Source organism: Acanthochromis polyacanthus, chromosome 18 (assembly GCF_021347895.1).
Source record: "Acanthochromis polyacanthus isolate Apoly-LR-REF ecotype Palm Island chromosome 18, KAUST_Apoly_ChrSc, whole genome shotgun sequence".
NCBI lineage: Eukaryota > Metazoa > Chordata > Actinopteri > Pomacentridae > Acanthochromis > Acanthochromis polyacanthus.
Window position 1 is genome coordinate 13,687,416 of NC_067130.1, and position 13,455 is coordinate 13,700,870.

The 13,455-nt window shown below is 37.4% G+C and overlaps 1 protein-coding gene and 2 long non-coding RNA genes across 9 annotated transcripts in view; 2 read left to right on the forward strand and 1 right to left on the reverse strand.

Annotated features, from left to right (window-relative positions):
- The window catches only part of cdk5rap2 (CDK5 regulatory subunit associated protein 2), a 42,213-nt gene extending 28,831 nt beyond the window's left edge, over nucleotides 1-13,382 (forward strand). For 6 of the 7 annotated variants that reach the window (XM_051938500.1, XM_051938504.1, XM_051938505.1 and 3 more), the window contains 12 exons: nucleotides 421-546; nucleotides 656-772; nucleotides 1,295-1,484; nucleotides 2,201-2,322; nucleotides 2,821-3,033; nucleotides 3,146-3,235; nucleotides 4,075-4,337; nucleotides 4,476-4,625; nucleotides 4,716-4,854; nucleotides 5,153-5,199; nucleotides 5,327-5,381; nucleotides 12,857-13,382. In XM_051938500.1, the coding sequence (XP_051794460.1) occupies nucleotides 421-546; nucleotides 656-772; nucleotides 1,295-1,484; nucleotides 2,201-2,322; nucleotides 2,821-3,033; nucleotides 3,146-3,235; nucleotides 4,075-4,337; nucleotides 4,476-4,625; nucleotides 4,716-4,854; nucleotides 5,153-5,199; nucleotides 5,327-5,381; nucleotides 12,857-13,002 (1,658 nt within the window). In that variant the 3' untranslated portion in view covers nucleotides 13,003-13,382. The remainder of the gene's footprint in view (nucleotides 1-420; nucleotides 547-655; nucleotides 773-1,294; nucleotides 1,485-2,200; nucleotides 2,323-2,820; nucleotides 3,034-3,145; nucleotides 3,236-4,074; nucleotides 4,338-4,475; nucleotides 4,626-4,715; nucleotides 4,855-5,152; nucleotides 5,200-5,326; nucleotides 5,382-12,856) is intronic. The other variant, XM_051938507.1, reaches the window with a different exon arrangement.
- On the reverse strand, nucleotides 7,005-8,924 carry LOC127530835 (uncharacterized). The gene is made up of 3 exons (XR_007937517.1): nucleotides 8,830-8,924; nucleotides 7,478-8,071; nucleotides 7,005-7,071 (listed from the first exon to the last, which is right to left on the reverse strand). It is a non-coding gene; the product is annotated as an uncharacterized LOC127530835 (long non-coding RNA).
- Nucleotides 7,463-11,702, forward strand: LOC127530836 (uncharacterized). Its single transcript, XR_007937518.1, has 2 exons — nucleotides 7,463-7,569; nucleotides 8,808-11,702. It is a non-coding gene; the product is annotated as an uncharacterized LOC127530836 (long non-coding RNA).
- Nucleotides 13,383-13,455: the final 73 nt, after the last annotated feature.

Sequence of the window (13,455 nt, forward strand, 5' to 3'; positions counted from 1 at the left end):
AGATTGGTTTTGTGATATTTTAAAGAAGCATTTACTATGGAGGGATTGTTGAACAAAAATTTGCATCATGTTTCATTAGGGGAAATAAAAGCTGTTGTGTTTTTGTAGCTTGACCCATACTAGGGACTGTAAGTCATATGTTGTCGTGTGCTACTTTTATTTTGACAGTTCCTTTTTTCATTGTGCTTATTAAAAGTTCCCTGTTTTTATCGGTACAATACTAAATCCTACAGTGGTCCTGGTGTGTTTTCTCACTTTGCTGTTTTTTTCTTAATGATACACTTGTTGCAGATGCAGAGCTTACTTGTGCTTTTGTCTGTGTGTATGTGTCTTCCAATGTTGTAGTGCATATAGCTCTCAGAAATACCACAAATCTCCCCATAGTACTGCTTTAATTAACCCTTGTTGCATCTTTGTTAGATCTGCTGGCAGAACATCTACAGGAGATCAGAGCTTTACGACAACGCCTGGAGGAAAGCATTCGTACCAATGACCGCCTCAGAGAACAGCTGGAGAAGAGACTAGCGGAGGTGGAGAAAGACCCAGGTACAGACAACTGTCCTCTGTCTGACAGTCTTGTTGCCAGGATAATATTATCTAATCTTGTTATGCCCTCATATGTTGACTGATAAATACACGTCTGTGCCATGTTCAGCCGCCACCAACATCTTCATCCACGGCAACGAGGAGCAGGGTCAGCTGGCTAACGAAGTGCGTTTCCTCTGGGGACAAAATCAAGCCCTGAAGGAGCAACTCAACATGGGGTCTAGAGGTAGAAACACATTTTCTTGCATTTTTGGGGGGGAACAAGTAGACCTTTTCATGCCAATAAAGGCAGAGGTGATATTTTTCCAAATACACACATCTCCTTCCTGGCTATCAAATATATGCACATACATTATCGCAATTTCATGTTTTCCATGAAAACTCACTTTTATTCACGTTCTAACATAATTCCATAAGGGTTTTCTTATCATCAATCAGCCTTTCAACACCATTAGCTAACACAATGTAGCATTAGAACACAGGAGTGATGGTTGCTGGAAATGGTCCTCTGTACCCCTATGGAGATATTCCATCAAAAATCAGCCATTTCCAGCTAGAATAGTCATTTGCCACATTAGCAACGTCTAGACTGTATTTCTGATTAGTTTAATATTATCATCATTGAAGAAAACTGCTTTTCTTTCAAAAATAAGAACATTTCTAAGTGACCCAAAATTTTTGAATGTCAGTGTATCCGTTACTCATAAGGTTCCGAACACTGACTTACAGACATCTTTTTCCCTTTCAGACAAGCAGAAAGAGAACGAAAAGCTACGGGAGACTCTTGCCAGGCGAACTGCCAAACTGGAACAGAGTAGGAAGGAGTGTGAAGCTCTTAGGCAGGAAAACAGCCGACTGCTGGAGAGACTGGAGCTCAGCAGCCAGGAAAACTCACAGCTGCAGGACTCACTACACTACAGCAAAGAGGAGCTGCACAGGTATACACACACACACACACACACACACACACACACACACACACACACACACACAGGTACAATCATTGCATCAGTACAGTCTTTTGGACCACACACTTCCAAATGTCTCCTCACAGTACACACTTAATATCGTTACTACGCTCCTCCGTGCAACCTGAAACTACACACAGCTGCTAATTACCCTTCTAAAGAGTCATTGCTATTACCATTATTCTGTACTATTAGTACAACTGAGAAACTTGAGAGTCGATCATTTGAAGGCTCGTCCATGAGCACACACATGCACATGTTATAATGGTGGTATGTGACCTCTTGCCCCAGCTCCTACTGACACAGTTGAGTGAGGCTGAAACTGAAAACCAGGCCTCTAGTTTACTGTCAGATCACATCTCCTCTCCCTTTCGCTCACTTGTCACACCTGAATGTGTGCATCGTTGTGTGGTATATACATTAGGCTTGTTGTGTTTTTGTGCTTTTTACTGCTTTTTTAAAAAGGTGCAGTTTATATCCCTGCTCATATAAAAGTTTCCGGTGGTAAGGACAAACTTTTGAAACAATTTCTCAGCGTATAGAAACAAATAATCAGAAATGAGAAACTGATAATTATTTTCATAGAGATTTTTTAATGAAAGTGTAAGAGTAAGCACTTCTAAATTGCCCTAGTGTACCATATTTCCAGTCTTCTATTTTAGAAAGTTATATTTTTCTGTTTCCAGGTTCCAGTGTGAGATGAAGCTTCAGAGGCAGCAGCTGTCCGACTCCCAGCATCTCCTTCAGTCACTTCGGGTGGAACTACAAGTTTATGAAAAGATGAAGACTGACTCTAACAAACACAAAGGTACACTTTCAGTGAATAAAATATATTATTTCTTGCAGGCATTATCATTCAGGATTTATTTATTTTGATTCGATTTAGGTTGGAATACAGGCGGATAGATAGATACTGATATGATCTACTAATCACAAGTGAAGGCTGACCAAATGAACATGTCTGCCTGATCAAGATTATTTTTTTAAAACTCTATCAGTGAAGCATAATGAGCAGGTCATTTTGAAGGACAAAAATCCACTTGCTGCTGCTCTCTGGTGGACAAACTATGTAATAGTGCCAGTTTTTAATTGTCAAACATTTGCCCAGCATATTTACCAATACAGCTGCAATACAGTGATATTGGATCACTTATGAGTGACTCAGAGGTGGAAATAAGAAGGCTTAAGTATTGCAGTGTTTTACTTGTAAATCTTCAGCTCCAGTTGGCTGTTGCTCTTCGCCTCTGTCTTTAGTTTGTTTTTAGAAAGCTAATACGAGGATATTTATTTGTCCTTCATTGTACAGAATCCACTGAGGTGACTCAGGATCCCGTCCCCGCCTCGTCCTCCAGCTCTGTGGATCTGGGGGAGCTGCTGTCAGAGATCAGACACCTGAGGCTGCAGCTGGAGAGGAGCATCCAGACCAACACGGCTCTACGGCAGAGACTGGAAGAGCAGCTGCTCAGAGGACCCAACCGCTCTGAAACCATCAACATCAACTACCTGCTGTCCTCGCCAGGTAAACACAAGGCACAGTCAGACCTGCCAGTGAACTTTTAAACATACAAAAAGTTGTGTAACATCACAGAGAAATCTGCCAGATCATGTCAGTTCTGGTTTTTGTACCCTAGATGAAGGAGGGAGGTCACCGGGTCGTGATGGCTGTGATCCTCACCGTCACACATTTCAGAGTCACAATGAACACACCAGTGTCTTTCATGGTAAGAAAGCCTTCTCGGAGCTGTCATGATGCCTAATTATAGTAATAAGTAAAAATAAATGATATTTTAAAGCAGTGGTCCCCAACCTGGGGGGGTGCCAGAGATCAGAGTGGGGGTGCAAAGCTTTGTCTGCTCTGAGGCTGTGAGGCTATAAAAATTAGATTTTCACATTCTGGATAAAATCAGAGTAACAGACTTACTGTGTCATCACAAGTCTACAGATAAAACATTTTAAAAACACATTTATTTGCTTTTTCCTCAAAAATCCTTTGCTGCTTCGATGGCCACACCTCCTTGACTTCTCAACTTCTCTCCATGCTTTCTTCAGGCTGCCCCCCTAGCTCGTCCCAATTCATTATTTTTGTGTGCAGTTAGAAAATTACTGACGGCAACAATATCTGAAAAACGCAAAACTGGTGAAGATTCATCAGTACCTAAAAAAAAAAAACAACTCCGGTTATACCTCGAGATTTACCTTAAATTTGTTTTTTTTTAAGGACAGAACAGAATTGTGTTATTTTTGATGAAATGTTAGCAAACGACGGCATGAAGCCAGCAAATTACAGCGACATCAGGAAACAAAACACAGTTCGGTAAAGTCGGAAAGATATTCACCGATTTGGACTTCCGGCATCAATAAGTCATTAGAATGCCTCTTTCCCATCGTTGTGACGTAGACAAAGTGCTACAAGCCCAGTTTAATCAGAATTGGCTGTTTTTCGCTGGTGCTGGAGTGCAGCTTATAGGGGAGCTCTTAACCCAAAACAGGTTGGGAACTACTGTTTTAAAAAACAACTGGCAGCATTTTAAAGCATCTGGCCATGTTTAAATCTTTTCAGATATGAAACATCATGCTCATTCAGAGGTGGACGGTGGCTCAGTAAGCAGCAGTTCCAGTGACGGCGTCTCTGGCGCTCCTTCTCGATTGGTGCCGGGTCACCGAATGTGGGCCAATCGCAACGGCCGCCACGTTTTGGGCTTGATCGAAGACTACAACGCTCTCCGCAAGCAGATCTCAGAGGGCCATAAGCTGTCGCGTAGCATGGACACACAACTGCAGGAGTGTCTGTACACACTCAAACAGCAGGGCTCTGACAACAGAGTATGTTAAAGGTTTCACTCTATAAAATAGGAATGCATTTGAATTAGGTTTAAATCAGACTTACCTTTCCTGAATTTACACTTATTCTGTATAGCAACTAATGTTTTCTTTGGCAATATTGTTTGTACATCTTCATAGGTGATGGAGCAGCAGCATCTGAAGACCTTATCCAGCAGCACAAACACCATGCAGCAGGTGTTGGAGGAGGCTGGCCGACTGCTCAAACTGGTGTGGAGAGTCTCTCTGCCAGCTGGTACCACAGCAGCAGACAGCAGCAACAACCATCAGGTAGAAACGCACAAAAGCACACACACTGGATCTGCCCTGTCTGATGAAGTATCAATGAACCGAATCCTTTTCTGTTCTTCTCCAAATTAGGATGAACTGCTGAAAAATGAGATAGTCCGACTGAAGAGCAGGCTGTCGCAGCAGGAGAGGATGCTGAGTGGAGCAGTCAAACGTCTCCGCACCACCAACCAGCTCAAAGAGGGAATGGAGAGAGTCATCATCGATCAGTGTATGATTATCTGCTTTTACTTACACTGCTTACTACAAATTGGAGTGGAGGATTAGAAAATTAACCTGCAGCTATTTTAGTAATAGATTTATCATTTATCAAACCAAAATCTCCTACAGTCTCTCATTATCAATTTTCAAATGTATAAATACAAAATAAAATAGCCAGTTGTATATTTTCTTTCTATTCATTTATGGATAAAATACTAACCAGCAGTCGTTCATATGGCTTGATGTAGGCGCCTCTGTATGTAATAGTATGTAAATGATTGTATGTATTGTTTTTTCCCATTCTTTAGTGTCTCTGACCCACGGAGTGCTGAAGAAAGCCAGGGGGAATTTAGAGGTGAGTCTAATCAAAAAGCCACGACCCAGTGAAGATGTCAAACTAATGTTCTGGTCCCCGATGGTAAATTCTCCTTCAGTGAATCACTCTTCTTTTCCTTCTCATTCTCTCTGTGAAATAACGGTAGACAAATTACTGTACCCTCTTTGGCCTGAAAGGCCTGTCTGGAGGACCAGACGAAGGTCAGTGTTGTTGAGTTGCAGGCTTTCAGAGTGATCTGATGCATGACTTTCACCCTGGTGATCTGATTTTATCTCCTGCATGAAGCAGATACCAAGATGTATCTGATGTGCCATCAGATACACTAAGTTTTGAGTTTTCCAGATTCACTTTGCAAAATCCAACAGTCACGTTGTACTGTAAATCCTACCTCTGTATCTGTTTTGGACACAGTATGAGTAGGATTTAGCTGGCTGTACCTATATCATACTGTGTTTGTGCAAAAATTTGATTTATAATTTATGCTGCATGAAGAGCCTTTTCTACTTGGCTGAGGCATCTTTATAGGAACTATTCAGCATTTTGGAAAATATGCTTCTTCCCTCTCTTGCCTACAGTCTCACTTTCACTGGTGTTTGTTTCATAAGAAGCTATAGCCAGGAGACGGTTAGCTTAGCATAAAACTGCTAGCCTCACTCTGTCCAAAGGTAAAAAAAATAGCACCTCTGAAATTTACAAATTAATGTTATTTCTTGTTTGTTTAATGCGTATAAAGACAAGTTGTCGTCACATTGTTCTCTGTCCAAAGAAGAACGTATTATTGGATACCTAATATATGTATGTGTGTGTGTGTGTGTATATATATATATATCATATATATCACATATGTAACAATTCTTCAGTCCCTCCACAGGAAGCTTTCCAACCATTCACACCTTGATTTATACTAGCCTCTAGCCATTATTGAGCCACTGAGTGATGTGGGTTGCTAAGCCAGTTAGAACTGAGGAAGCCTGTTGGATAAAACCAAACCTGGATGAAACCAAAAAGGAGTTAAGTTGCATTTGACCGAATCATGAAGCCATAACCTGGATAACTGAGAATCTACGGGATGTTGTAAAACAGACATAATATGAATCTAACCTGGTGGCTGGTAAGCTTTAGAGGAGCTGTTAGGAGGATTTTTGAGCTGCGGACAGTCAGACTATCCTTTACACCTTGTCTTTACAATCATCTAACATCTTCTGGCTATAACGTCATATTGAACAGACTCTAAGCAAAACTTTTAGCAAGCATATTGATCAAAATGTAACACAGTTCCTTCAAAAAACAAGATGGCAGATGCATGTGTCTGGAAGCACTTAGTATTGTTTCTATTTCTTGGCTTTGGTGCCAGCTGGTTTTATCCTGCATGTGTGAGACTAAAGTTGTAAAACATGGAGCCTCACAGGGGTCACAGTAGGGGATTTTTTGATTTTACATTTCCTCAAAATTTACATTCCTTTAGATCCGCATTAACATTTGGGAAAAACATCATAGTTTAGTATGTCCACCAAAATATCAAATAAACCTCATCGTTTAGTATGTCGACCAAAATATCACAAAAACCTCATGTGAGATCACTGTGTGTGTCACTGACACGTGGTGATCAGTTCTATAAATCATTACAGGAAACACAAAGAAATATTACGTCATTCAAAAAGGTGTGTTTTATTCCTGTATGTCGTCCAAAATGTGGACAAAACCTCATAGTTTAGTATGTCGTCCAAAATATGACAAAAACCTCATCGTTTAGTATGTCGACCAAAATATCACAAAAACCTCATCGTTTAGTATGTCGACCAAAATATCACAAAAACCTCATCGTTTAGTATGTCGTCCAAAATGTCCCTAAAACCTCATAGTTTATGTCGTCCAAAATGTCACAAAAACCTCATAGTTTAGTATGTCGTCCAAAATATGACAAAAACGTCATAGTTTAGTATGTCATCCAAAATGTCACAAAAACGTCATAGTTTAGTATGTCGCCAAAAATATGACTAAAACGTCATAGTTTAGTATGTCGTCCAAAATATCACAATTTCGTATGTCGTCCAAAAAATGACAGAACGTCATAGTTTAGTATGTCGTCCAAAATATCACAAAAACGTCATACTTTAGTATGCCGTCCAAAATATGACTAAAACGTCATACTTTAGTATGCCGTCCAAAATATGACTAAAACGTCATAGTTTAGTATGTCGTCCAAAAAACGACAAAAACGTCATAGTTTAGTATGTTGTCCAAAATATGACTAAAACGTCATACTTTAGTATGTCGTCCAAAATATGACTAAAACGTCATAGTTTAGTATGTCGTCCAAAATGTCACAAAAACGTCATAGTTTAGTATGTCGTCCAAAATATCACAAAAACGTCATAATTTAGTGTCGTCCAAAAAACGACAAAAACGTCATAGTTTAGTATGTCGTCCAAAATATCACAAAAACGTCAAAGTTTAGTATGTTGTCCAAAATATGACTAAATCGTCATAGTTTAGTATGTCGTCCAAAAAACGACGTCATAGTTTAGTATGTCGTCCAAAATATCACAAAAACGTCATAGTTTAGTATGTCGTCCAAAATATCACAAAAACGTCATACTTTAGTATGTCGTCCAAAATATGACAACAACGTCATAGTTTAGTATGTCGTCCAAAAAACGACAAAAACGTCATAGTTTAGTATGTTGTCCAAAATATCACAAAAACGTCATAGTTTAGTATGTCGTCCAAAAAATGACAACGTCATAGTTTAGTATGTCGTCCAAAATATCACAAAAACGTCATAGTTTAGTATGTCGTCCAAAAAATGACAACGTCATAGTTTAGTATGTCGTCCAAAATGTCACAAAAACGTCATAGTTTAGTATGTCGTCCAAAATGTCCCTAAAACCTCATAGTTTATGTCGTCCAAAATGTCACAAAAACGTCATAGTTTAGTATGTCGTCCAAAATGTCACAAAAACGTCATAGTTTAGTATGTCGTCCAAAATATGACTAAAACGTCATAGTTTAGTATGTCGTCCAAAATGTCACAAAAACGTCATAGTTTAGTATGTCGTCCAAAATATCACAAAAATGTCATGTCGTCCAAAAAAACGACAAAAACATCATAGTTTAGTATGTCGTCCAAAATATGACAAAAACCTCATAGTTTATGTCGTCCAAAATGTCACAACAACCTCATAGTTTAGTATGTCGTCCAAAATATGAGTAAAACCTCATAGTTTAGTGTCATCCAAAATGTCACAAAAACGTCATAGTTTGGTATGTCGCCAAAAATATCACAAAAACGTCAGTTTAGTATGTCGTCCAAAAAACGACAAAAACGTCATAGTTTAGTATGTTGTCCAAAATATGACTAAAACGTCATAGTTTAGTATGTTGTCCAAAATGTCACAATTTAGTATGTCCTCCAAAAAATGACAAAAACATCATAGTTTAGTATGTCGTCCAAAATATGACTAAAATGTCATACTTTAGTATGTCGTCCAAAATATGACTAAAACGTCATAGTTTAGTATGTCGTCCAAAATGTCACAAAAACGTCATAATTTGGTGTGTCGTCCAAAAAACGACAAAAACGTCATAGTTTAGTATGTCGTCCAAAATATCACAAAAATGTCAAGTCGTCCAAAAAACGACAAAAACGTCATAGTTTAGTATGTCGTCCAAAATGTCCCTAAAACCTCATAGTTTATGTCGTCCAAAATGTCACAAAAACGTCATAGTTTAGTATGTCGTCCAAAATGTCACAAAAACGTCATAGTTTAGTATGTCGTCCAAAATATGACTAAAACGTCATAGTTTAGTATGTCGTCCAAAATGTCACAAAAACGTCATAGTTTAGTATGTCGTCCAAAATATCACAAAAATGTCATGTCGTCCAAAAAAACGACAAAAACATCATAGTTTAGTATGTCGTCCAAAATATGACAAAAACCTCATAGTTTATGTCGTCCAAAATGTCACAACAACCTCATAGTTTAGTATGTCGTCCAAAATATGAGTAAAACCTCATAGTTTAGTGTCATCCAAAATGTCACAAAAACGTCATAGTTTGGTATGTCGCCAAAAATATCACAAAAACGTCAGTTTAGTATGTCGTCCAAAAAACGACAAAAACGTCATAGTTTAGTATGTTGTCCAAAATATGACTAAAACGTCATAGTTTAGTATGTTGTCCAAAATGTCACAATTTAGTATGTCCTCCAAAAAATGACAAAAACATCATAGTTTAGTATGTCGTCCAAAATATGACTAAAATGTCATACTTTAGTATGTCGTCCAAAATATGACTAAAACGTCATAGTTTAGTATGTCGTCCAAAATGTCACAAAAACGTCATAATTTGGTGTGTCGTCCAAAAAACGACAAAAACGTCATAGTTTAGTATGTCGTCCAAAATATCACAAAAATGTCAAGTCGTCCAAAAAACGACAAAAACGTCATAGTTTAGTATGTCGTCCAAAATATCACAAAAATGTCAAGTCGTCCAAAAAAACGACAAAAACGTCATAGTTTAGTATGTCGTCCAAAATGTCCCTAAAACCTCATAGTTTATGTCGTCCAAAATGTCACAACAACCTCATAGTTTAGTATGTCGTCCAAAATATGAGTAAAACCTCATAGTTTAGTATGTCATCCAAAATGTGACAAAAACGTCATAGTTTAGTATGTCGTCCAAAATATGACTAAAACGTCATAGTTTAGTATGTCGTCCAAAATGTCACAAAAACGTCATAGTTTAGTATGTCGTCCAAAAAACGACAACGTCATAGTTTAGTATGTCGTCCAAAATATCACAAAAACGTCATACTTTAGTATGTCGTCCAAAATATGACTAAAACGTCATAGTTGAGTATGTCGTCCAAAAAACGACAAAAACGTCATAGTTTAGTATGTTGTCCAAAATATGACTAAAACGTCATACTTTAATATGTCGTCCAAAAAACGACAAAAACGTCATAGTTTAGTATGTCGTCCAAAATGTCACAAAAACGTCATAGTTTAGTATGTCGTCCAAAAAATGACAACAACGTCATAGTTTAGTATGTCGTCCAAAAAAACGACAAAAACATCATAGTTTAGTATGTCGTCCAAAATGTCACAAAAACATCATAGTTTAGTATGTCGCCAAAAATGACTAAAACGTCATAGTTTAATATGTCATCCAAAATTTCACAAAAACATCATAGTTTAGTATGTCGTCCAAAATATGACTAAAACATCATAATTTAGTGTGTCGTCCAAAAAACGACAAAAACGTCATAGTTTAGTATGTCGTCCAAAATATCACAAAAACGTCAAAGTTTAGTATGTCGTCCAAAAAAACGACAAAAACATCATAGTTTAGTATGTCGTCCAAAATATGACAAAAACCTCATAGTTTAGTATGTCGTCCAAAATGTCCCTAAAACCTCATAGTTTATGTCGTCCAAAATGTCACAACAACCTCATAGTTTAGTATGTCGTCCAAAATATGAGTAAAACCTCATAGTTTAGTATGTCGTCCAAAATGTGACCAAAACGTCATAGTTTGGTATGTCGCCAAAAATATGACTAAAACGTCATAGTTTAGTATGTCGTCCAAAAAACGACAAAAACGTCATAGTTTAGTATGTCGTCCAAAATGTCACAAAAACGTCATAATTTGGTGTCGTCCAAAAAACGACAAAAACGTCATAGTTTAGTATGTCGTCCAAAATATCACAAAAATGTCAAGTCGTCCAAAAAACGACAAAAACGTCATAGTTTAGTATGTCGTCCAAAATATCACAAAAATGTCAAGTCGTCCAAAAAAACGACAAAAACGTCATAGTTTAGTATGTCGTCCAAAATGTCCCTAAAACCTCATAGTTTATGTCGTCCAAAATGTCACAACAACCTCATAGTTTAGTATGTCGTCCAAAATATGAGTAAAACCTCATAGTTTAGTATGTCATCCAAAATGTGACAAAAACGTCATAGTTTAGTATGTCGTCCAAAATATGACTAAAACGTCATAGTTTAGTATGTCGTCCAAAATGTCACAAAAACGTCATAGTTTAGTATGTCGTCCAAAAAACGACAACGTCATAGTTTAGTATGTCGTCCAAAATGTCACAAAAACGTCATAGTTTAGTATGTCGTCCAAAATATCACAAAAACGTCATACTTTAGTATGTCGTCCAAAATATGACTAAAACGTCATAGTTGAGTATGTCGTCCAAAAAACGACAAAAACGTCATAGTTTAGTATGTTGTCCAAAATATGACTAAAACGTCATACTTTAGTATGTCGTCCAAAATATGACTAAAACGTCATAGTTTAGTATGTCGTCCAAAATATGACTAAAACGTCATACTTTAGTATGTCGTCCAAAATATGACTAAAACGTCATACTTTAGTATGTCGTCCAAAATATGACTAAAACGTCATAGTTTAGTATGTCGTCCAAAAAACGACAAAAACGTCATAGTTTAGTATGTCGTCCAAAATGTCACAAAAACGTCATAGTTTAGTATGTCGTCCAAAAAATGACGTCATAGTTTAGTATGTCGTCCAAAATATCACAAAAACGTCATAGTTTAGTATGTCGTCCAAAATATCACAAAAACGTCATAGTTTAGTATGTCGTCCAAAATACGACAAAAACGTCATAGTTTAGTATGTCGTCCAAAAAACGACAAAAACGTCATAGTTTAGTATGTCGTCCAAAATATCACAAAAACGTCAGTTTAGTATGTCGTCCAAAATATCACAAAAACGTCATAGTTTAGTATGTCGTCCAAAATATCACAAAAACGTCATAGTTTAGTATGTCGTCCAAAATATCACAAAAACGTCAGTTTAGTATGTCGTCCAAAATATCACAAAAACGTCATAGTTTAGTATGTCGTCCAAAATGTCACAATTTAGTATGTCCTCCAAAAACGTCATAGTTTAGTATGTCGTCCAAAATGTCACAAAACGTCATAGTTTAGTATGTCGTCCACAAAATGACAAAAACCTCATAGTTTAGCATGTCGTCCAAAATTTCACAAAAACCTCATAGTTTAGTATCTCATCCAAAATATCACAAAAACCTCAGTTTAGTATGTTGTCCAAAATGTGGACAAAACGTCATAGTTTAGTATGTCATCCAAAATGTATCTAAAATGTCTAAATTATGACGTTTTAGTAAACTGAGCAGCATTGATGGAATACTGCCCTCTCTGAGTGCTTTTCGAGTTAGTTTACTGTCATGGAAGAGTAAAGACACCAGAAATATTCAAATTTAAGAAACTGGAAACTGATTTTTTTTTACTTTTTTCTAACAATCATTGAACTATTAACTGTCAACTATTTATTTAGGAATGATTGATGGCTCTGACATTCATATGCTGCAGAAGGGTGAGTGCAGTGATAGTTTTGTTGTCCGAGCATTGTATTGAAACCGTTGTAGTTCTGAGCTCCTCAAATACATCAAAAATGTCATATAAAATATAAATATGATAAAATATCTGAGCCGGACAGAGTGCTCGGGATCAGAAGGAATGTAAAGCAGATGGCGGAAAAACATAAAAGTCGTCGTCAAAAAATACTTGCTGTAACCTTCAGGGCGCTCCGTATTGAATTGACTGTTGCCCCCCGTCTGTTTTCAGTGTTTACAGACTGATGTTACAATCAGTTGTCAATGTGTGTGTTCTTCTCCAGGAGGTCCCAGTCAATGGGCAGTAGTGGACACCACCGACCTTCAGCCAGAGCAAATAGCTGTCCCTGTTTCTGGCCTGACTGCAGACAGACGCTCTGAATCCTCAGGGGATCGTAAGAGTGACGCTTCTTTGCACTGCAGTTACTAAATCTGCAACTTCTTAACATTCTTCATCCTGCCTTTCTGTCCTGCTGTAAAACTGTCACCTTATCCCCACAAATCAAAGCCTTTTGTACCTAAGTTGCACATGCCCTGCCTATAATTTGTTTTATTTTAGGTACTCAAGTTGTAAATGTTTTTTTCTTTTAAAAGAGAATGCCTTTGTAAATATTTATCCCAGCAGTTTAAATATTTTTTCCTTTTATTCTTTTTATATGACGTATATAAGAACATGGAAATGTATTTTATTACTGGCTTGTTTTTACTTTTTGTTTTCACCTGTCAGTTTATGTATACAATGGTTTAGGACTGCTGTATATTCAAGGAATTATGTGCAAATGCAGTAAAAACAAAACTTAAATTGCGAAACCAAGTCTGCAGCATTTTTATTTCAAGTTCACCTGGGGTGTGGGACTTCTACAGATAAACAAGGTCCACTACA